This window comes from Acartia tonsa, chromosome 13, assembly GCF_053477335.1.
Source record: "Acartia tonsa isolate MP-2025a chromosome 13, ASM5347733v1, whole genome shotgun sequence".
Lineage (NCBI taxonomy): Eukaryota > Metazoa > Arthropoda > Copepoda > Calanoida > Acartiidae > Acartia > Acartia tonsa.
The window spans coordinates 28,837,999-28,863,813 of record NC_137272.1 but is presented as its reverse complement, the minus strand read 5'-3'; the positions used below and the strand labels follow the sequence as shown (position 1 = coordinate 28,863,813).

Below are 25,815 nucleotides of genomic sequence, written 5' to 3'. Positions count from 1 at the left end.
TTCCGTGACCTTAGCAAAGCAACTGATAAAAATGGCCATTAATTAACTCACTTCAGGAGTGGTTTTATAAAGAACTTTATAAAAGCAAAGTTGTTCAAAATTTTAAATAAATAATCTTTGCTTTTCTTGTGATGATTATGCGGTAACTTCTAAAGGATAAAAATTGAACTTGAAATTTTTTAATATAATTTTCTCAAAAAAACCCTCGTTAGAATATTTTAAAAATTTCAGGATTTAATCTTGATATAATTGTCTAAAACTTTCGTTTTCTTATAGGGCACACATTTTTTGTTTTCCATTTACAACTCAAGACAGATGTGTAGGCTATATCACTTCCGTATATCTGTAAAGATTATAATTTTCTAAAGGTCTTGCAATCAAAAGGTTTTGATCTGTGTTGTCAACCATCCCGTTAGGTATTGATCAGTTTCAGACTAATATCAAAGGTATGAAGTCTGTTTGATTCCTTGTTTGTAATAAAAGATCTCACTAACTTCAATGATTACTTTAAATATAAAAAAGAATAATCTGTATTAATGATAACAAAACAAAAATCAAAAGTAACAAATTTATTTTTAATGTCTAAATATAAAAAAAAAACATGTTTCAATGATATTTAAAGAGAATCTGATTTGAATTCTAGGATCCAGTTTTGAATTCTTCTAACATCTCTCATATCACCCTAAAGAAAAGAAAACAGGGATGAAACATCCAAAAGAGAAGAAGAATGAGCTACGTTGTAAAAGTTTCAACCTTTCTCATGTAGCTCCTAAACTACAAATAGCACAAAAATAATAACGGTATGTATAACGTTTTTCTACTATTAATACAAGCCGCATAATTTGCATTTTAACAAGGATGACAACATCCATAAAAGCGAAGCGCTGAAACGGTAGGACAAACTGACATTAACACTTGTATAGTGTCAGAACTGCTTGATACAGAATAATGTTTATGGACATACTTACATTTTAGGACTTAATTATAGAGTTTCTTCCCTTATAATATTGTACTTTGTTGTCCCAGGAATCAGAATACAAAAAATCAGATCAATCGGATAATTAGATCATATAAAAATTTGTTGTTAAAAAAGTAAAAAAATCAACATGTTTAAAATGGACGTACGGACATCTTGGTAATGATTATAGAGTTGCTACGCTTTCTAAATCGCACCTAACTACTGCAGGAATCACCATGCAAAGTTTGAAATCGATAGGACAATTCTAACATGCCAAAATTAACGAAAAAAGCTATCAGTTACGGACGGACGTCCGGACGGACGGACGGACCGACCCTAATTAAAGAAAAGCTTCGCTTTTAAAAATATGTGCACTTATTCTACAATCTTTAAATCCGTAAATCTTCTAAACTAAGGCTGTTGGAAAAAAACAGTTTTTAAGGCATAATTTGTTGAAAAAATCATTTTTAAATATTTGAAACATAAATGTTCTAGAATATTTTATATAATTGTATTATTTTCTATGCATAATTAAGATCAAAAAACGTTTCTCTTGAAACATCCTGTATAATAGGATAAGTAACTTAATTATATACTAGTTATTGGTACAGGGAATCAACACCCACAATTAAAGCCGTATATCTAAAATAGCGCTACAGACGGACGGAAAGACAATTTGAATGCTTCGCTATTTAAAATACTAGCATATTCGCCCCTAGCCTGTAAGGGCTTTGCCCCAAGAGGTAATAAAAAAATAATTTATAGTACATGTAGTGCAGCACCAAATAGTTATATTTGGGGGAGTTAGGGTGTTCCACCCCCCCCCCTCCCCAAGAAAATAGCTTAAAAACCCCAGAGGACCAGTAGGTATATTCCCAGAAGGGTAGAGCCCAATTTTTTCAGCAGTCAATGAAATTTTACAAAAGATGTAAATAAAAATTTTTTGAGGGGTGTTTTTTTTAGTTTTTTGGGGGGTTGGGAATGTCCCACCCTGCAGTAAAATAGCCTAAAACCATCACAGGACCAGTAAGTATATACCCTGAAGAGTAGAGCCCAATCGGGTTAGTGGTTACCGAGATCTTAAGGGACGGACAGACAGACGTACAGAAAGACAGACAGACACCATTCTACTTTGCATTATAGATAAATAGAACCATTAAAAAATCACGAAACCTTCCTGTGTTTAACCAAGGATTTTAGATGATAAGACAATGGACAATAAATTAATGTACGTACCCAATTATGATAAACAAATTTAGTCCTTATGTAGATTAATATCATTGGTTGAAAAGCTTTGATACCACTAAAGGAGAATTGCATACAAGGTGATTAATGCACATTAGAATTGAATGTCTCATAAAATACAGAACGACCAACAGACATGCTTATAAAATAGAGTAGCTTTTAATTACTTGCCTCATACAGATAAGGTTCTTTATATTGAAAATGCACGATCCCTGGAAATTTCTAAAAAAAAGAGGAAGCTTTGTAAAGTGTCTCAAAAAATCAGCCATGGGATGTCATAAAAATGAGGGATTATCCATCATTTTTTTAGAGGTTTCTTTTCCAACTTCTCCTGTCATGCCTCATTTTTATGACGTCACATGGTTGATTTTTTGAGACACTTTGTAAAGCTTTAAAATAAGTTTTAGAATTATTAATTATCAATATAGTATATTCATAAACAAGGTTGACAGCATTCACAAGTAGCGGAGCACAAAGAAATGAAACAGAAAAATGAACAAAAGTTTGTTTGGACCAGACTCGAGAATGATATCAACACGACAAAACCCTTTACGCTAATGCTTCGAATTAGATTATCAAAGCAGGTCGGGCGTGGGTGCGGCTTGTAAAATTATATTTAGGGATCTTACGGTATAAGACAATGGACTAAAAATTGGCGCACATTCCTAATGATAGTTGTAAATTGGTAAAAGTGGCAGCACCCCCTTTTTCACAGTAGCTTTTCTCCTATTTCTAGCCCCTGCGGGGGGGGGGCTCTAACCCTGCGGGGCCAATAACCTAACCCTGTGGGGCAATCACCTAACCCAATATAACCTAACCTAACCTAAAATAACCTATAAAAAGCCATTTTAAAAATACGACGAATCGCCCCTTATGGGGCGATGTTACGAAAGGGACTATTCCCGAATATTGAAACAACAAATAACATCAGGGGGTTGTAAAACTTTGGGTACCAGTGTAATTTACCCTCCCTGGTTGTTTAAACTAACCTGAATGCCCCATTTTATTCCTTCTTGTTTATTTTCCATTGTCACCAAGGGTATCCCTTCCTTCTCCAACAAATGATCTATTTCCTAATAAATGACAACTGCAAGGTAGATGCGGAAAGTGTCATGTGTGACGTCATAAAATTATGTCTAAATCCATCTCTTTTTTAGGGGTTTCCTTACCCACGTCTCTGCTCATCCCTTCTTTTTAGACATATTTTTATGACGTCATACATGACTCTTTCCATAGATAATTTGAATCATAATAGTATAGAACATGATGTAAATGATATATCCTTTACATGAAAAGTAATATAGAACTTGTAGAAATTTATATTGTCTCCATTTTTTACGCCAATTATAGTTTCCTAGAATTTCATCAACAATTTACTCCTTGAAGTTGAAGGGAAGGCAATTTTTAAATTATAAGGTCTATCTTGATACCTACAGAAATAAACGATATGAGCTATCTGTTACAGACAGCTCATGAGATATGAAACATGTTTTCGTCCGCTGAAACTGAGCTTATACCAACATAAAAATCACAAAACCTATTTATCTTTCCACTAAATATTATTTTAGATTTATTTCTCTTGTTGGCTATACCTTATTCTTGGTTGGAACTTATCCTACAGAATAAAACAGTGAGGTTTTTTGTCTCAAGCTAAAGATCTCGGAAAATGCAGGTCCGAATAAGCTTTATTTTTTAGGGAAGCTTAATAAATTTCATAGGGACAGAGCATATTGTAAATATATTGAACAAACCTCAAGATCTTGAAGTAGGTATCTGTTTCCTTCTTCAGCCTAAATAATTGTTATTTGAATAATTGTATCATTCCTATAAAAAGTAGCATGATGTCTGTCTGCGTGTGTGTAGTAAAGAAAATTTCTAACCGCTAAACAACTATTTACTAAAATGAAGAAGCTAGTAAAAGTGGCTGACTCAGATTATGACGTCAAAACAATTAACCAATGAGAGACCACTATAAATTTTACCTTTAGACAATTACAGTGTATACTGGCCTCACATTGGTTAATTTTTTTGACGTCATAATCTGAGTCAGCCACTTTTACTAGCTTCTAAAATGAAAACTTAATTGTCGACGTATCCCCCATCCCCCTCCAATCTAGTTGTCTCTATATATGCATCTAGAGGCGAATCCCGTTGGATTCTAAAAGTGTGCCCAAACCCTGCGTGGCTACAATGTACCCAATTTAACCTAATCTATGGTAGAACACTAACAAACGAACAATGGCACTTACACAATACACATCCAGCAAATTTACATTGGATGTAATTTTGGCAAAACCTACTGATTTTTAACACAAGTCACATATACATCCAACACAGGCCAAGTGGGGGAGGTTGAATTTCTGTGCTAGACTAGGCACATTGGAGAAGTAAAAAGACAAAAAAATTATAAAAAAATTGTCAAAATTTACCTTATCATAGAATACAACTGTCACATCATCATATTTCTTCTTTAATTTCTCTAGTTAAATTAAGATAAATTTAGTACTAATAAAACATATTATGATATTTAAATAATCACTTTAAATTTGTATCTTTATAGTATTTTGTTACAGATTTATATTTGAATTTAATATGAGGCTAATAAGTGGTGTGCATTGGGTTTTGCCAAGGGGGTGCGCGTAGCAGACCCGATAATTTTGATAACTTCCGCCCCCCCCCCCACCTACAAAAAAATTAGATTTATCCTAAAATAACTTTTAAAGAGCTATTTAAAAAAAGACAAATCGCCCCTTAAGGAGAGTTGCCACTAAAAGGGACTATTCCCAATTTATAGTCCCTTTCGTGACAACGAACCTGAACGGGCGATTCTTCGTATTTTTCACAGTAGCTTTCCTCCTATTTCTAGCCCCAGCGGAGGGGCTCTAACCCTGCGGGGCCAATTGCCTAACCCAATATAACCTAACCTAACCTAACCTAAAATAACCTATAAAAAGCCATTAAAAAAAAGACGAATCGCCCCTTAAGGGGAGTTGCCACGAAAGGGACAGTTCCCAATTTATCTTGACACCCCCTTTGGTGTGGTGAGAAGACACATAAGGGGGTATCACCCCATTAATTTTGCTTGGAGGGTGGAATTGGATGAACCCCCATTCTGCAAACCTCTGAGGGTTTATTTACCTAGAATTTTGCTGGAAATGCGTTCTATATGAGAACCAGCTGCCTGATCTGTCATCCAAGCCAATAATTCCTAAAATAAGCAAATTTGATTTAATTTAGTGCCTTAATTTTACGTTTTTATTACATACATATTAGTATACATAATAATAATTAAAATATTTCTTTTTACATATCCGTATAAAAAATTGTAGGGGGTATTTAACATCAAATGAAAATTGATAATTTTACGCTTGGTAATAAAAATTAGAAGATAATAATAAGAGTTGCGTCTGTTTTTGGCCTTGTTATTATTATGAATTGCGCATCTGATATGAACCATTAAACGTCTTTAGTTATGACGCGCTGCTGGGCTGAGTCCTGGCAATAAGAGTATATAATACCTGGTTGTCTAGAATATTTCCACTATAGATGTTAGGAATCATCTTATCAAAATATAGCAGGGTTGGTAGTTCAGTGATACCAAATTCCTAAAAAAGATTATAATAGTTTATTTATCGCATATTGTTATATACAGCTTTTCGTAAATGTCTGTTAAATTAGCCTAATGGAGCCAGAGGCTTGAAAAAAAAACAGGATTTTTTTCGTGGATATGATACGCTAAATGTTTTATCAGTATGGCTCAAAACCGGTTCTAATCCAGCGGATTTGAAGCTGTACTGGAATTTGTATATGTTCTAATTGCATAAATTTAAGACACTTGTTCACAATTCCACAAGTGGAATGTGATGGTCCTGAAGGCTGGAGACATGGCAGTGCCTAAGAAAATAAAACATCAATAAGAAGCTTATAACATCCAAGGAAATGAAAGCTAACATACGATTACGAAGAGACTGACAATTCTAAGTATAGAATAGCTAAAAATACATTAGTGATATGGTTTTAAACTTTATGGGCATATTTATAAATTTCTGGTGAATTCGATGATTTTAGCTGGCAAAATAAAACAAATACATGAAACCTAAATTAGGTTTAATATTGTTTCTTTTAACTATTCTTCACATACAATTTGGTATTTCCATCAACTCTAAATTCTTTGTTAAATAAATATAATTATTCTTGCTATCTATACCTGCATGATCCAGCAAGGTTTGCTGACGTCATGTGGCCTCCAGGCTGGTCATATTCCAATAAATAGTTTACCTCAGCTTCTTGTTTATCATCCATTTTCACCAGCTTTATGGAGAATTGAAAATCTGCTGCGTCGTCATCTATACTTTCCAAATTTTCTAGTGCTGCCTAAAGAATAGATATGTACATATAATATAGTGACACACTCTCTAAATCAGGCAACAGGACCAATATAATCTAGAGACACACTCTCTAAATCAGCCAATAGGACCAATATAATCTAGAGACACACTCTCTAAATCAGCCAATAGGACCAATATAATCTAGAGACACACTCTCTAAATCAGTCAATAGGACCAATATAATCTAGAGACACACTCTCTAAATCAGCCAATAGGACTAATATAATCTAGAGACACACTCTCTAAATCAGGCAATAGGACCAATATGATCTAGAGACACACTCTCTAAATTAGCCAAGAGGACCAATATGATCTATAGTCACACTCTATAAATCAGCCAACAGTAACAATATAATCTAGAGACACACTCTCTAAATTAGCCAATAGGACCAATATAATCTAGAGACACACTCTCTAGATCAGCCAATAGGACCAATATAATCTAGAGACACAATATCTAAAACAGCCAATAGGATCAATATAATCTAGAGACACACTCTCTAAATCAGCCAATAGGACCAATATAATCTAGAGACACACTCTCTAAATCAGCCAATATGACCAATATAATATAGTGACACACTCTCTAAATCAGCCAATAGGACCAATATAATCTAGAGACACATTCTCTAAATCAGGCAATAGGACCAATATAATCTAGAGACTCACTCTCTAAATCAGCCAATAGGACCAATATAATCTAGAGACACACTCTCTAAATCAGGCAATAGGACCAATATGATATAGAGACACACTCTTTAAATCAGCCATTAGGACTAATATGATCTAGAAACACAATCTCTAAATCAGGCAATAGGACCAATATAATCTAGAGACACACTCTCTAAATCAGCCAATAGGACCAATATAATCTAGAGACACACTCTCTAAATCAGGCAATAGGACCAATATAATCTAGAGACAAACTCTAAATCAGCCAATAGTACCAATATAATCTAGAAACACACTCTCTAAATCAGCCAAGAGGACTAATATAATCTAAAGACACACTCTCTAAATCAGCCAATAGGACTAATATGATCAAGAGACACACTCTCTAAATCAGCCAATAGGACCAATATAATCTAGAGACACACTCTCTAAATCAGCCAATAGAACCAATATGATCTAGAGACACACTCTCTAAATCATCCAATAGGACCAATATAATCTAGAGACACATTCTCTAAATCAGCCAATAGGACCAATATGATATAGAGACACATTCTCTAAATCAGCCAATAGGACCAATATAATCTAGAGACACACTCTCTAAATCAACCAATAGAACCGATACACACTCTCTAAATCAGCCAATAGAACCAATATGATCTAGAGACACATTCTCTAAATCAGCCAATAGTACCAATATAATCTAGAGACACGTTCTCTAAATTAGCCAATAGAACCAATATGATCTAGAGACACATTCTCTAAATCAGCCAATAGTACCAATATAATCTAGAGACACACTCTCTAAATCAACCAATAGGACTAATATAATCCAAAGACAACTCTCTAAATCAGTCAATAAGACCAATATAATTAAGAGACACACTCTCTAAATCAGCCAATAGGAAAAAAGTGAAGAAAAAAGCTGAGTCGTCATCTATGCTTTCCAAATTTTAAAGTGGTGCTAATATGATCAAATAAATTCCTGACTTTTTCTTACCTAAAAGTAACAGGATGTCTGTCTGTGTATCTGTTTGTTCCGAAATGTCTGGTTAACTGCTGGGTCGAAATGCTCTAAATTATATGTATTACAGAACCTAAAAAAATTACCTTTGCACTTGGATCTTCCTTGTCGTAGAATACAACCCCAACATGATCAAAAGTAGATACCAAAGTTTCCAGCATGCTATCTGTTACAGATTCTACATACAAAATATATCAGGATATCCAGTAGATAGATAGGTAGACATAAATTCAAAATCCTCAAATGTGGATATCAAAGTTTGTTTGTTACAGATTTTAGATAGAAAATAGAATATATAGCTAGTGGATAGATAGATAGAAATGACTCCAACATGGTCGAAAAATAATTACCAATGTTTTAGCATCCTATCTGTTACTGCTAATAGAAAATAAATAGAAAATTGATAGAAATGTTGAAATATGAAGACATGGAAAAATAGATAGCTATAAATCTATGGTATGATGATGATCTTCTCTAGATACATTAATAATGTTAGAATAAATAGATAGATAGTTAGGCGGATCAAGTATAAATTCACATAGCTAGATTCCAATAGTTTGATCTCCACTAAACTCATTGGAGATAGATAGATAGATACCTATAGTATAATTTCCACTAGATTAATTGATTATCCACTCTTAAATAATCTAAACTGTAGAGATATATGGATAGATAGATAGAAAAACAGATTCCTATAGTAAGATCACCACTAGATTCATGAATTATCCACTCTAGAATGCTCTTAACTGTATAGATATATGGATAGATAGATTATAAGATAGATAGATAGATACCAAAGTATGATCTCCACCAGATTCATTGATTATCTAATCTAGAATGCTCTGAACTGTTCAGATAGATGGAGATAGATATATGGATGGATAGATAGATACCTATAGTATGATCGTCACTAGATTTATTGATTATCCACTCTGAAATGCTCTTAACTGAAATGATAGATGGATAGATTGATAGAAAGATGGTTAGATAGATACCTATAGTATGATCGCCACTAGATTCATTGATTATCCACTCTAGAATGCTCTGAACTGTTCAGATAGATGGATAGAAAGAAAGATGGATAGATAGATACCTATAGTATGATCTCCACTAGATTCATTGATTATCCACTCTAGAATGCTCTCCCCCGAGTTGAAGGGTCCATCATACACATTTGGAATTCCATTCTCAAACACGACTAAACATAAAAATTCAGGGATCTCAAGGGATAAGACAATGGAGGATTAATTGATGTAAATCCACAATTAGGTTGAACAAATTTAGCACTCTAAATTAAAATCATTGGATCAAAAGTTTGGACACTACAAATTTTAACAAAACTTTTCCTTTTTAGGGAAATTTTATATTGTTCTTAGGGAGGGAGGGTACATGGACTGTAAAATGTAATAGAGTTATTTTACATCTTGGATGTACATCCATTGTCTTATCCTTTAAGATCCCTGATTATTTTTAAACAAGAATTAAAAGAATTCTTTTTTGGATATAAAAGGCTTATAAACAATTTTTTTAAAATCAAATCACCAGCAGGAACTGTGTATCTGTTCAAAAACTAAGGTATTCCAACTATAATAACACATCTCACCTATAGCTGGAAGACTCTCAATACCATATTCATCCGCTTCCTTTTCATCATCTATCTTGACAAACATTATTCCAAACTGATCAAGATCATCATCAATCTCCTCCAAAACCTTAATAGATAGATGGATAGATTATTTTTTATCTATTTTTCCAAACATTATTCCAAACTGATCAAGATCAACATCTATCTCCTCCAAAACCTGAATGGATAGATGGATAGATTATTCTTTATCTATTTTTATAAACATTATTCCAAACTGATTCAAATTGTTATATATCTTCTCCAATACCTTAATAAATAAATTGATAGATTATTTTTCATCTATCCATCTCTAAAAGATAGATGGATAGATTATTCATTATCTATTTTCACAAACATTATTCCAAACTGGTCCAAATCATCATCTATCTCCTCCAATACCTTAATAGATAAATTGATAGATTATTTTTCATCTATTTTAACAAATCTTATTCCAAACTGGTCCAAATCATGTCCTAATAGGCCTCCAGGGGCGTTTTCGCTACTAAAAAAAACATTTAAAAAACATGTAAATTCTATAAATCTAATATACTTGATCAATAGAGAAGCTACATAGAATAAAAGGCAATTTCCCTCAAATGTCCTATGAGCAACACCCTTTACCCCTTTTTACGAGTTGCAGTTATTATGAGAACAGGGTAGACCGGAAAGCTTATGGCCAGCAGAGGTAGGGGACTAAAGCTTCTTACTTTTTCTCGTGCCATAAATACATCCAACACTGGCATTTACACATCCATACTTTTTAAATGATATGTCATAAATACATCCAACACTGGCAAATATACATCTATATTAATTTATATGAATATTTATTTACAATTAATTAGATTTTGTACAGTATGTATAGGTTTTAAACTTTTTACCCTATTTTAGTTACTCTCTCCCTATTTACTTCCCTTTTTCTCAAGATGCTCCCTACAAAACATCAATACATTTCCGCAGGTGGTCAAATTATTGCTATATAATATTATATTTAATACTTATATTTGCGGGAACTTTTGTTTAATGAAATCTTCTAATTTTTAACATTTATGGCATGAGAATTGATTTTACTGTCATTTATACAGTAAATATTCAGTTTGTCATAAATACATCCAATGCACTGGCAAAAACACATCCACTGTAAATTTGCTGGATGTGTAAATGGTAGTCCCCCGGTTCAGTGCTTGACTAGACACTTTGTGCGAAACAGCTTTGTGATGAAAAACTGACCTTAAGAGCCTCTTCAGATTTAGAATTTTCCTTCTTGTAGAACAAAACAGCCAGGAAGTTTTTTGTTGATATAAATTTATCCAACATCTCATTAGTAACCTGAATTGTACATATTTTTAAATCTATACCTTTATTACATTTAGCATCTAAATCTGTACAACCGTAAAAGAGAGCTTTGCAGTTAGAATTGTCATATCGATTTAAACTTATAAACTATAAATTCCAGTAACAACTAGGTCCAACTTTAAATACTCCATATGATTTCTAAGGCTCCGTATGTCCAAATAAAAAGTAAAGTATCTTTTTCTCTAGCAGAATAGATATAGTAGATCTAGATGGCCAATCTTACACTATGATCAGTCAAACTTAAAAAGGAAATTCTAGCGGTCAAACAACTTAGTTTATTTTTTAGTAGCTTCTATAGCAAATTTTTTCCCGATAACCATTCATAACTTTTGAGCTTAGCTACTTATGGATGTTGTCATCCTTGTTTTTTGTTATAAACGATTCAATCCAATAATATGAGCCACGAAATTTTTCAATGAAATAATTTCTCAAATACTGACTTTAATTATCCTAAGAAATTTAACCATTCATAGCTGAATACAATGGCCGAAACGTTTCGCCACTGTTTCCCTATCAGCTGATTTAGAGATTATGTATCTAGATAATATCTTTTTCTGGCGGATAGACAGACATAGTTCTGTTTTACATTTAAAATACACTTTTAGAATTATATGATTGTACTTTCATAATGTTAACTTAAATATACCTACCTCTTCAATGGCTGAACCATGAACCAAATCCTTAAAAAAAATATTCATTAGGGATAACAAAATATTTCGGAAGAGGGAGGGGGCATTGAACTTCAAATTGATTGTCAACTGGTGTCTAAAGTTTTCAAACAATAAATTTTAATCTACCAAAGGGACAATTTGTTTATCTTTATTGGGGATTTACATCCATTAATTGCTCTTTATGCTCAACTGTCTTATCCCTTAAGATCCCTGATAAGAAGCGTGAAGTAAACAGTCTGACAAGGATGACAACATTCATTATAAGTGAAGCAAAAAAATCATGGATGGAGAAACGGGGACAGTAAGTTATATAGCAGATGTTCGGATGTGACAAATGTCGTCGGTACAAGGAAAAATCATGTTTTTTTCCATAAGCTCAGTTCACAAAAGACAAAGGTCAGCCTCTGGAAATTTTAGGTCGACCTATAGAAGCTTTAGGTTGACCGATTTTATAAAGGTATTTGTGGGTTGTACTTGTTTAGTTTGACCTACAGAAAAAATCGGTCGACCTTTAAAATATATTTGTGAAATAAGCAATAGTGTTACGGATGGACAGACAGATAACGAAAATTATAGAGTAGCTTTGCTACAAACAATTGAAATATATTACCTCTACCCATTTCATAACAGATTTAGTGTCTTCCATATCTCCATCATAAATGCTTAAAATAGAAAAGGATAAGTTAAAAGGAGGAAAAATTGAGTTCTCAGTTTAAGGGACATATCTCATAGATCCTAGGTTGGTTTTAGGCTATGTACCGCTCTTACCTTCAAATACAGCAAGTTCGACTACTTACTTTTAGAAAAAAAATGATAAGTTATCGTTCAATCTTTCAATAAGTCAGGATGGAATTATGCATTTATACCTAATGTAGTGCTATTAAGTAAGTCATTTATTTTCAGGAAACTTTTTTTCATGGAAATTCCATTTCAAACATAGAATTTCTGGGCCATAGCTTGTATGGGTGTTGACCTTATACCCTCAGGTTATACAAAGTCGCTAGTAATCTAATGAATTAGGAAAAGGCATCTATTCTACAGTTGCTTGATGTATGTTTGCCTGTCCAGTAAGTCTAACTGGCTGGTTATTTAGAGTAGCATTAGTTATGCCAGGTTTCAGGCTATTTTCAGAGGGCAATGCTTAACCCTAATACAAAATAGAATCTAAAAAAATCCTTTCCTTAAAGTTTTTATCTACAACTACGTATTTTAATAGGACACAAGCAGGCAACTAATTGTAATGTAAACCAGTTGTACACAAAAGAAAAAATCTACCTTGGAATTTCTCCTTCAAAATACAGCAAACTTGGAAACTCGTCCATTGAGTATCTTAAATAATATAATATTTTTTTAAAATCTAATGCTTTGCAGAAGTCAAATTGTAAATTTATTGATTTCAATACAGAGAGTGAAGGGAAAATGTGCTGTTTGGTAAACTAGTCCCCAAAGTTTTATAATAACGTTTAAGGACATTAGTGTATTTTGATTGGTTAGTTCATAAAGATGAGTTTTCAAACGTTTTAGCTACTGATTTTATTCTACAGAAGGGTAATTCTTGTATCATGATTGGCAATGTACACCAATTTAACGGCCATTGTGTTTTCCCTTTAGATCCCTGATTTATAAATGTTTATTTACAATATCATTGTGAGAGGTATTATAGGGAAATAAATGGTCAAAAGATAAGATAAACAAGGATGACAATATCCATAAAAGCGAAGCTCTGAAACGTTGGGAAAAACGATATGTTATATATGTTAGTGTTTTGAATGGACGAACGGACTTTATGCACATCATTATAGAGTTTCTACACTTCCCAACTCATACCTAATTGTTATAGGAATTATCATGCAAAGTTTAAAATCGATAGGACAATTCCAACCTCTTCAAATTAACAAAAATGTCACGGAAAGACAAACGGTCGGACCTGTTTATAGAAAACCTTCGCAACAGAGAAATATTTGTATTCTACATTAAACATATGAGCATAACAGACAGACAGGCCGATAAAATAAAAAAGAATAATAAAAAAACAAAAATTCACCTTATTGCGACACTTTTATCCTTGATGGCTACAAAGCTAACTTCTAGTTTATCACAATCATCATCTATACTTTCCATCTGTTCCAGTACTCTAGATAGATAGATAGATAGATAGATATACTTCTAGTTTATCACAATCATCATCTATACTTTCCATCTGTTCCAGTACTCTAGATAGATAGATAGATATACTTCTAGTTTGTCAAAATCATCATCTATACTCTCCATCTGTTCCAGTACTCTAGATAGATAGATAGATAGATATAGATAGATAGATAGATAGATAGATAGATAGATAGATAGATAGATAGATAGATAGATAGATAGATAGATAGATAGATAGATAGATAGATAGATAGATAGATAGATAGATAGATAGATAGATAGATAGATAGATAGATAGATAGATAGATAGATAGATAGATAGATAGATAGATAGATAGATAGATAGATAGATAGATAGATAGATAGATAGATAGATAGATAGATAGATAGATAGATAGATAGATAGATAGATAGATAGATAGATAGATAGATAGATAGATAGATAGATAGATAGATAGATAGATAGATAGATAGATAGATAGATAGATAGATAGATAGATAGATAGATAGATAGATAGATAGATAGATAGATAGATAGATAGATAGATAGATAGATAGATAGATAGATAGATAGATAGATAGATAGATAGATAGATAGATAGATAGATAGATAGATAGATAGATAGATAGATAGATAGATAGATAGATAGATAGATAGATAGATAGATAGATAGATAGATAGATAGATAGATAGATAAATAGATAGATAGATAGATAGATATATATATAGATAGATAGATAGATAGATAGATAGATAGATAGATAGATAGATAGATAGATAGATATATATATAGATAGATAGATAGATAGATAGATAGATAGATAGATAATAGATAGATAGATAGATAGATAAATAGATAGATAGATAGATAGATAGATATATAGATAGATAGATAGATATGCTTACTTGGTGGACATCCTAGTATTATCAATGAAAAGCACCATAAGAAAGTCCACATTAGCCACCATAATATCCAGCTATATAGATAGATAGATAGACAGATAGATAAATAGATAGATATACTTACTTGGTGGACATCCTAGTATTATCAATGAAGAGAACCATAAGAAAGTCCACATTAGCCACCATAATATCCAGCTGTTCTCCATTTACAAATTCTATTTCATCCTGTACAAAGAGAATTTTCGATTTCACTAAAAGGAACAAGCGAGCGGAGAATCAATCCCCATTCTTTACAAAAAAAAAAATAGCAAATGAGATCTTTAGAGTAAATTTTGTGTAGAAACCCAGAGGAGCATATATCTGCAGTGTCCTGACCTTCCAGGGATAACCTGAACCTAATATAACCTAACATAACCTGTGCTTTAATTGAATACAAAAGGCTTTCTTTTCTCTTCTTAGTATTTGGAGAGATACCGCCCAAAAAACATATTATAAAGCCAAAACTATTCTTCAATTAGGGTCTGTCCTTCCGAATGTACATATAAATAAAGGCAAAGCTCAGATCAAATCAATATTTATAGTAGATCAATTCGATAACAGATCTATTTTATAGATATTTTTACAGATAACTATCTACCCCTCTTTTCTAAGGACCTTTTTCGTCTGCTAGCAAATTGTTTCTGCTACTTGGATGTGTTAATATTTCCGACACTATTGGTTGATTAACAATTACCGTATCAAGAGTCGGCACAGGTCCCATGGGATTGGGACATAAACATAGACGTCCAAGGGGGGGGGGGGTAATGGGGCGATTACCCCCCCCCCCCCAAACAATTTTGGGGGGGTTAAACCCCCCCACCAAAATAGAAAATCTCTAACAAAAAAAAATTTTTTGATAAAATTTAAATTACCCCCTCCAAAAATTTTACCCCGGGGGGTAAATTTTGGGGGGGGTAAACAAATTTTACCCCTGCCAACAGATTTCAGGGGGGGTAATTACCCCCCCCCCCCCAAGCAAATTTTACCCTCCCCCAAAACCGAATTACCCCCCCCCTTAAAAAATTTTACCCCGCCCAAAATAAAAAGCTTGGACGCCCCTGGACATACAGTCGTTAACTCCTTACCCCTCTAGAGTTTTACTCTAATAATTCAATACCAGGTTTTAAATTTGAATCAATTAAAAGATAGATAAATAGATAGACACTATATTGACGAATTGATAGATAAATAACTTACAGTTTCATCAGCCCCGCTCCTTTGAATAATTAACCATTCCAAAACTTCATCGTCTTCAGTTAACAGTCCCTGAAATAACCAAAAACATAAATAAATAGTTGGCGTCGTTGAGGTGTAGGGCTCGAGGTTTGAATTTGTCGCAATTTGTATTACAACATTCTTTATTTTTAAAAGCGAAGCTTTTCTATTATTAGGGTCGGTCAGTACGTCAGTCCGTCCGTAACGGATAGCTTTTTTCGTTAATTTAGGTATTTTATAGTTGTCCTATCGATTTTAAACTTTGCATGATGATTCCTTTAGTAGTTTTTAACTTTTTAACAACAATTTTTTATGTGATAAAATCATCCGATTAATCTGATTTTTGGAATACTGATTCCTATTACAATAAGGTACAATATTTTGAGCGATGCATCTCTATAATCAAGTCCTAATATGTCTGTATGTCCTTAAACAGAATTCGGTATTAAGAAGTTTTGCAACAAATTTATCTATAATTTTGTCAAAACTTATACATTCATATTTTTTATATACAGTTCTGGTACTCTACAAGAGTTAATGTTCGTCTGTCATACCATTTCAGAACTTCACTTTTATGGATGTTGTCATCCTTGTTTTACATTTTAATTTAAAACGTAAAGTTGCTGAGAAATTATATATTACCTCATAAACAACTGGAATTTGAAACCTAAAACAAATAAATAGTATATTATTTGAAATACATAAGTCTTAAAATCAATTAAAAAGGTATTGAAAAGTTCCCCTTCTATATATAATTATTGTTTACAATAGGTAAAAAACGAAAAAAAAGAACTTGAGAGTGGTTTTCGTTCCATGGTGCGCTGGATTGGATGTCCCCCCCCCCAAAAAAAAAAATAAGCTTAAAACACCACAGGACCAGTAGGTATATTCCCTAAAGAGTCGAACCCAATCGGTTCAGTGGTAACTGAGATTTTCAGATAGACAGACAGACATCGTTCTACTTTGTATTATACAGGGTGTCCCTCATAAACTGGTTTTTTTGAAACGCTTATTACTCCCTTAATATTTGAGCTATCTTATTAAAATAAAAAGTATTTGGCAGCCTACTACTGACCATTTTATGGAGTAATGATGAAAAATCCACAAAATAAACAGGAAAAAATCTACGAGGTATTACATAAGAGGTTCATTTTATTGAATATAGACTAACCCACAAGAAAATATTTGCTTTTTGAACTTTAAAATTAGTTAGGGTCCAAACAGCTGGTTGCTAAGACTTTCTAAGCACAAAAATAGAACAGACTTGACATTAAATACCAGAAATTCTCAATATTCAAGAATCTGAAGTGTAATATAAGTAAACAATATGTAAAAATAGGCATGATATTGATCTTCTTTGTTAATTTTTCATGTGAGCTCGCTTCAAATACACACAAGAACCTGAAATATACCAGATATTTTAATTAGACTACAATGCCAGTTCTTATAATGTCTGGAATAAGTCTTTGTGATCCACCGTTTGACCACCAGCTGCTTTTAAAGTTAACTAAGGCATATTTTTCTTGTGGATAAGTCTTATATTCACTAAAATCATCATGTTATTTATTAACTTGTAGATTTTTTTCTGTTAACTTTGCGGATTTTTCATCACTATATCATTAAATGGTCAGTAGTTGGCTGCCAAATACTTTTTATTTTACTAAGATAGCTCAAATATTAAGGGAGTAATAAGCGTTTCAAAAAAACCAGTTTACGAGGGACACCCTGTAGATGATGTCTTAACCAATGAGTATTTTTTATAGGACAGTGAGGATATACTGAACCCCACATGACGACGCCCTTTCTTAGTACCTGTAGTAAACTAAAACTGGAAGTTGGGGTAGGGAATAATCGTTGGCCAAGTCCTTGTCTTTCACACGCAAAAATCTGAAGAACATAAACAAGGATGACAACATCCATAAGTAGCGAAGCTAAAAAATATGATTGGATATCGGGGAAAAAATTACTATAGATTAGCGTGATACTTTAAACTTGATAACGAAATCTGTAAAATCACGCAACCTTTAAAATCACGAAAACTTAAAAATTTAGGAATCGATCTAGCACCCCAAATAACAGACAGATGGACAAAACATAGTATATGCCATAGAAATCTTCACTAAAAATTTCAGCTGTCTATTTTGAAAGGAGCCGAGAAAATCACGTTTCCCCCAATGTGTTTCTGACGGACATACGGACAGGCGGATATTTCAAAGTATAGAGTAGCTTCGCTACTACTAATATTTTGTAGATTTCCATTAAACGTTTTATTAAAAGAGAAGCTTTACTACATCTAGAGTTAGTCCGTACGTCCGTCCTGAATGGATAGTCGATAATTTAGGCATGTTTGAAAACTAGTAATCAAACCATAAAATTAATACCCTCGGAGCCAACTAAACAGCCATAAGAATTACAATTAAACATTTTACTATTCGCGGAAAGAAGTCAAAAAAAATAACTGTCACCTTATACTAAAAGCGTCTGTTTCTTCATCTATATTTTCCATACTTTCCAATGCCTAGATAGATGAATAGATGGATTTATTATAATATAATTAGATAGATTAATAAATTGATGGATAAATCATTAAGTAGATAAATAGGTAGACGGATTGATCGTCAGATTGATAATAAATCATTAAATAGACGGATAGATCTTTAGATAGATCCTCCACTATTTCAATAGATAGATAGAGAGATGGACAGATAGATATATAGATAGATAGATAGATAAATATACCTTAGCACTGGCTTTACTATCATCATAAAAGAAGACAGCTACCAAAGGATTTTCCTCCACTATTTCAATAGATAGATAGAGAGATGGATAGATAAATCTATAGATAGATGAATAGATAGATAAATATACCTTAGCACTGGCTTTACTATCATCATAGAAGAAAACAGCTACCAAAGGATTTTCCTCCACTATTTCAAGCATTTCATCTCTATCTGCTTCCTCTAGGTAAATTAAATAATTGGATAAAAATATGTGGATATTATGACGTCATCAATTTAGGTTGCTGACTTATTACTCAGATATTGGTAAATATGTTCTTCCATTGTCATTAGGGGTACATTAGCCAGCTGGGGTAAACATTTTTTTAGGGTATGTGAGAATCTATCAGAAATATCCACGTATTCCATATCCATTTTAATATAGGAGAAATTTAGATGATTTCATGCAAGGCTCGGAAACCTTAACATCTGCATTTTAAAATAAATTGGAAATAAGTGGGGTGTGTTATTTTCCTATGACTAAACCATACCGTGGGCTATTACCCTGCTGGGCTTTTTTGTCTTTAATGCCCAGCCCTGCAGGTCAACCCAGAAGTCAGAACCCATTATAACCTAACCAAACCTGCCCCAAGTAATGACTTTTCTTAAAAGTAATATAATCGAAGTATATCATATGAATATTATCTCACTCTTTTTTGTTATCTCTCTCTCTACCCCTCTCTTTACCTCTTACTATATATAGATTCTTTCTGTTCATATATGACCTTATTTTTGGTTTTTCATCACAAAAGCTTCGCTACTTTTATACCTAATCGTCCTTGTTTTAATAAATATTTGCTTACGAATTTTATCAGGAATAGCTAAGTTATCTTCATCCGTCATGAAATCTAATAACTCTTCTTTATCCTAGAAATAAGAAAAAGGGGTAATTTTTCGCGTATTTTCCGTAAAGTTGTGTGTTAGCGTTTAGTTTAGTCAAATGCGCTTTGTAAGTCAAAGTGTTCTTAATTTTGACCAAATGTATTGTATATACATATATATTATGTTCATAATTAAGAACAGTTTGACTTAATAAGCGCATTTGACTAAATGCTAACACACAACTTTATGGAAAATACGCGAAAAAATGTCCCTCTTTATTGAGTTCCAGTACTTTTAATATCATGAATCTTTATATAAAAGTAACAGGATGTCTATTTGTCTTTTTGTCTGTCTGTACTGAAGGATCTCGATAACTGCTGAACCAATAAGGTTTTCCTTTACAGGGTAGCTTCACACAGTTCCTGGTAAAAGGGGGTACCACCATCCTCCCAAGAGAAATCGTACCTACAAAAAAAATTACCCATCCACCGCCTTCTGAAAAAAAATAGGTACATGCACATAACAGACTAACTGACTGATATAAACGAATTTTCCAGTATGGCTTCGAAACCGATTAATAGATGCTGGATTAGAACCGCTTCTCATATATAGCATCGTATTACAGATTAATTTCCCTTAAATATTAAAATAGAAATCATAAAATTGGTCTTACTCTTATAACTTTTCATTTTGATATCTGCGGAAAGCTGTCTATTCTATAATAAGATGTGATAAATAACTAATAATTAATTTTACCTTTAAATCTCCATCATAAACCACGATTTCATTAGTTTTTCTAAGAATTGACAGGCTGGGAAATTTCTTGACTCCAAGACTTTTTCCATATCTTAAAAAAAAACGACAAATAAAAATTATAAATATCTATAACATAAAGTAGAATGATTTATAAAAAAAATGCAAATACAAGCAAGGGATCGGGGTATATGACATTAGAATATCAATTAATTGACCCCTAAATTTTTTTTACCTTTGATTTTTTCTTTTCGAACTAAAATTGAAAGTAAAGGGTGGACTTTCATCCCCTCCCCCTATCTTTAAGTGTTCTAAGAGAACTTTAGGAACATTAATGATTTTTAAATTTATTTATTTAAAAAAAACATTTTTTACCTTTTATCATTTATTCTGACAATATTCAAGCCTGATTTTAATACTTCATTGTACAGCTTTTCCAATTCTAAATATATAATTATCAAATCCTTAGATGGAAAAAACAAGGTTTACAACATCTACAAAAAGCTAAGCTTGGAAATCAAGTGCAGTTTACGGTAAAATGTTTCTGGTAACGATTATCTCCAAAAATCATCGTTTGATTTTGGTCCGGCTCCAGCTCCGGCTACGACCTAAAATCAAGAAAAACTCGAATATTTTTTTCCCCATAAAAAATATTTTTTATTTTTGACTTTTGAAGGTTTTAAAAGTTAAATTTTTGATAAAAATGGACTTGAAAAACTTAAAAAGGGCATTTGCATATGACAAAACAGAGTTAATAAATTATAATTTATAAAAAAAAATCTCTTTATTTATCTAGTCCGGAGCTGTTTTTTAACGAAAATTACGGCTCCGGCTCCAGCAAAATATGGCGGCTCCACGGCTCCCGGCTCCGACTCCGAAACACTGCCACAAATATATGTGAACTTTAAAAGCTACTAGTTGAATGTATATAGTATGCCTGAACAAGGTGTTAAGCGACATAAGAAGGCTTAAAAGTAATCTTTTAAGCTTCATTGACGAAAAAACTCGTAAAATAAGCTTTTTTTCTCGCTTTTATGTGCAGTGCGAGATAGGAATGCATTATTGAGTAATGACTATTTCAGATTCATATGTCGGTAATAATTTTTTAAAGCCTTTAAAGTGAACCCAGTAAAAGTGTCTGACTATGACGTCAGAAAAAATTAACAATTAACCAATGAGAAACCGCTATATATTTTACCATTGGTCAATTACAGTGAATACTGGCTTCTCATTGGTTAATTGTTATTTTTTTCTGACGTCATAGTTCGACACTTTTACAAGGTTCCTTTAAAGTTCTTAGATTTTTGGAGGTAATCGCGTTACCAGGAACATTTTACTAGATCCCACTTTTCTAATACTACAACATAAGTTAAAGACAGACAGACAAAGTGAGCATTGAGTAGTATTTCATTCATTTGGTTACCCGAATCTCCATAAATAAGTTTAGCAATCTGAACAGTCTGTTTTTCAGAAATTTGATGCTTTACAGAGCATTACAGATAAACCAATTCTAGACCAAGAATCTATAGAATATCACTATGCTTTAGAGTATGATAGACAGACAAACGGATCAATTAAGTTGTATACTAAATGCACAAGGACAAGAGGAATCTTCACAAACAATGTTTTGGAGCCAACTAATAACCTGACACAGTACTAAAACTTTAAGTTTTATTGTAATTTACAGTCCATTGTCCCCTCCCTCACATGGTATTATTAAGATGTTTTGTAGAATACCTTTCAAAAGGTTTTCACTTCTTTTACAGTTCCTGGCATACCAGTAGACCGCGGTTATGTTGACCTCTTCTAGATAAAGTCGTAGGGTGTCCTAAAATGTAAATATTCCTTATTTGAAAGTAACAAAATGTCTATTTGTACCGAAGGATCTCGCTAACCGCTTAAACGATAAGGTTCTCCTTTACAAAGTAACATCTCATAGTTCCTAAGAAGGTTTATATCTATTTTAGTGGAGGATACCAATACCCTCCCAAACGAAAGTGTCACTAGAAAAACATAACCTCACCAAAAATTTTGTTTTACTTTTTTTTTTAAACTATGTAACTGCAGATCTCCGGAGCGTAGCCACTGGTTAAATTGCAGTATTTTTATTTCATTAAAAGAATAGGACATTCTAGGGAATTATTATTAAGGTCAGTCATATCCGTCGGTACTTTTGAACGTCTGTGTCTCAACCATGACACTTTGGTTGAGTATGACTTCCGAATTAGCGGGAAGTTCTCGAGATCTGTTGGCGAACATACAAACCCCCAATACCAGGAACCATCAAGTTTCAACAGCAGGTTTGATTATAGATTTATTGATGAAATTATTTCAAAGTCCTGAAATTACAAAATCAATTAGTTCATAATTCCAGTTATTTATAACCACGTAATCTTAATTGCTTTTTAAAATCATTTTTCTCTACGGTTAAGAATCTTTGGAAACTTTGGCTTTAAAGGAACATTATTTGTTTTAATAAATCATTGTTAAATGCAAAAATAAAGGCACATAAAAATAACTAAAACATATATTAATCATAATTAAGTTTCATGCTTAGCTGGCTAAAGCCTTTTTAAAACTACATATAATCGTCCTATACACCATTCTTCTTAATAAAATTAACAAATTCTACCTGAAGTTCTTATGGTTTCAAATCCCTGGTATACTAGGGTCGTTCACGCACTATGAGACCAATGATAGGCCCAATTTTGTTCTCCGAAATCTTCACACACTCATATCTCATTCAAAAGTAACGAACATGCGCATCAAAATATACAAACAATCCATACCGCGTCACTTTATGAAGGGAAAGTCAAAAAAGACGACATTTGCGCTTAATTCTAGGATAATGATAAGGAATTAATTTCGAACTTGAAAAACACAAAGCTTCCTCGAAAAGAGGTTAAGACAGTCTGAAACAGTTATTTTAGGCAAGTTAGAATTGTCCGATCTATCAAAAACTTGGAATGACTATTGCTGTAACATTCAAGTACGATTTGGAAAGTGAAGCAACTCTGTAATGGTTAGCAGAAAAACTGTATGTCCGAAGGATAAAAATTTACCTGATTAAGATTTTTTATAACAGATTCATGTTCAGCTACTACTGACTCAGGTTCAACTCCTTGCTCACCAGATAGCAGGCCTATATACCATAAAAAAAAAAAACAAGATAAGGGGACCATGGAAAGAAAATAAAGTAGCGGGTTTCGTCGTATCACAGTATCTTTGCAGGTTATTTTAGGTTAGTTTAGGTAAATGTTAATGATTGCCCCGCAGTGGAGGCTAGAAATAGGAGAAAAGCTACTGTGAAAATACGACGAAACCCATGATCTAAATATGGTTTCTACGCAAAATTCTTCTGAAACTTATAAGCTAAACAAGGATGGCAACATCCGTATAAGCGAAGCTCTAAATCAGAAAGGACAAACGAACAATGACTCTTGTAGAGTGTCAGAGCATAATAAGCAGAACATTAATTTCTAAGTCTAAACAAAATTGTACATAAATAAATAAAGTACAGTGTGTTTTTTTTATGAGAACTTTTTTGAAAGCAATTTTACCCCACTTATAGTTATCAGAATTTAATGATTAATGGCTTATTTTCTTCGTTTTTTAATACAATTAATATAACATCAAAAATATATTTCAGTTTTCATTTAAAAAGTACAGTAAAATCTAAATTTCAAAACTTAGGTGTCAACATCTAAAAATGGTTTTAGCGCATTTTTATTATGCCTAAATCTTCCAAGAAAAAAATTTGATTTTCTGTAGTCGACTTTTGGGGGCCAGTACTCCCTCCTTGGTTGAGATATGACCTTTAAACTTTGATATGCTCTAGTACATGTCCCTAATAGTATCTGTATACATTTTTAGCTCTATATCTAAACTTTGAAGTGTTTTGCAGCCATTCTTGCAAAAGGTTGAATATTTGAGCATAAGAAAAATGCGCTAAAACCATTTTTAGATGTTGACACCTAAGTTTTGAATTTTAGATTTTACTGTTTTTTTTTTAAATAAAAACTGAAATATTTTTTTGTTCTATTAATTGCATTGAAAAACGAAGAAAATAAGCCATTAATCATTAAATTCTGATAACTATAAGTGGGGTAAAATTGCTTTCAAAAAAGTTCTCATAAAAAACACACTGTATTACTTCCATTTTAAAAGGATTTGATTATAGATATGCCTCGCTTATATGATATTGTACCATATTGTCCTAGAAATCAATACTAAAAAAGTTCCTACCTAGTTATTTTCTTGTACTTATTTTTTTAAAGTAAAGCTTACCACAAAATGATAACAGTAGAAGTAAATATATGTTGGATTTATACATTTTTATTTCATTTCATTTCTTTGAAAATTTATTTCATATGAAACCAAGGGTGACAGCATTTAAAAGTAGTTAATCACCACACACAAAATATTTAACAAGGATGACAACATCCATAAAAGCGAAACTCTGAAATGTAGGACAAACGAACATTAACACTTGTAGAGTGTTAGAACTGAATAATCAGTTTACAAATGTGTGAAAGTCGAAACAAAATTGTAAGTAAATTTGCCGGAAAACTGCTTAAAAACAGGATAATGTTTAAGGACATACTTTCTTGAATGTAGAGATGCTTCGCTTATAACATTGTACTTTGTTGTTTTAGGAATCAGTATTCCAAATAACACATAAATCGGATAATTAGTGAAATCACATAAAATTTGTTGTTAAAAATCAGCATGTTTAAAATGGACGTACGAACATTCTGGTAACTATTATAATTATAAAGTTGCTACGTTTTCAAAATCGTACCTAACTACTGCAGGAGTCACCTGTTTAAGTTTAAAATCGATAGGACAAATCTAACATGCCTAAATGAACGAAAAAAGCTAATCGTTACGAAAAGACGGACCGACCCTAATCATAGAAAAGCCTCGCTCTCAAAAGATAATACAGACGAACAAACAGAGCTAAATTTAAAGTACAAGATGGTTCACAATATGTTTTACAACATCTTCTCTTTAACTCACTGTATCAGATCTTAAAATTCTTTATTATTATTACTGATTAGCTATTCACTAATTCAATTTGTCAGTCCGTAACATTATGGATGTGATTTTCTCAGCTAATATTTAAGAAAGATTACTGATTTTTTTTGTGAAGATACCCCTTTCTAAAATCATCTACGGTCATATAACAAATGTAAATATTTTTTTGAAGGTTTCTCAAC

The 25,815-nt window shown here is 32.5% G+C and overlaps 1 protein-coding gene across 1 annotated transcript; it reads right to left on the bottom strand.

The window, feature by feature from the left end:
• Positions 1 to 554: 554 nt before the first annotated feature.
• LOC145335511 (uncharacterized) lies at positions 555 to 24,974 on the bottom strand. The gene is made up of 28 exons (XM_080181291.1): positions 24,884 to 24,974; positions 23,659 to 23,738; positions 22,334 to 22,424; positions 20,972 to 21,038; positions 20,600 to 20,690; positions 19,825 to 19,888; positions 19,113 to 19,204; positions 18,710 to 18,762; positions 18,057 to 18,131; positions 16,887 to 16,911; positions 16,227 to 16,295; positions 15,115 to 15,215; positions 13,983 to 14,072; positions 13,214 to 13,267; positions 12,549 to 12,600; positions 11,918 to 11,947; positions 11,142 to 11,240; positions 9,891 to 9,999; positions 9,381 to 9,485; positions 8,374 to 8,465; positions 6,482 to 6,577; positions 5,722 to 5,808; positions 5,342 to 5,411; positions 4,633 to 4,682; positions 3,955 to 3,993; positions 3,193 to 3,276; positions 2,375 to 2,425; positions 555 to 682 (listed from the first exon to the last, which is right to left on the bottom strand). The coding sequence occupies exons 1-28, from the start codon at positions 24,927 to 24,929 to the stop codon at positions 617 to 619; spliced, it is 2,028 nt and encodes a 675-aa protein (XP_080037417.1). The 5' UTR covers positions 24,930 to 24,974; the 3' UTR covers positions 555 to 616.
• Positions 24,975 to 25,815: the final 841 nt, after the last annotated feature.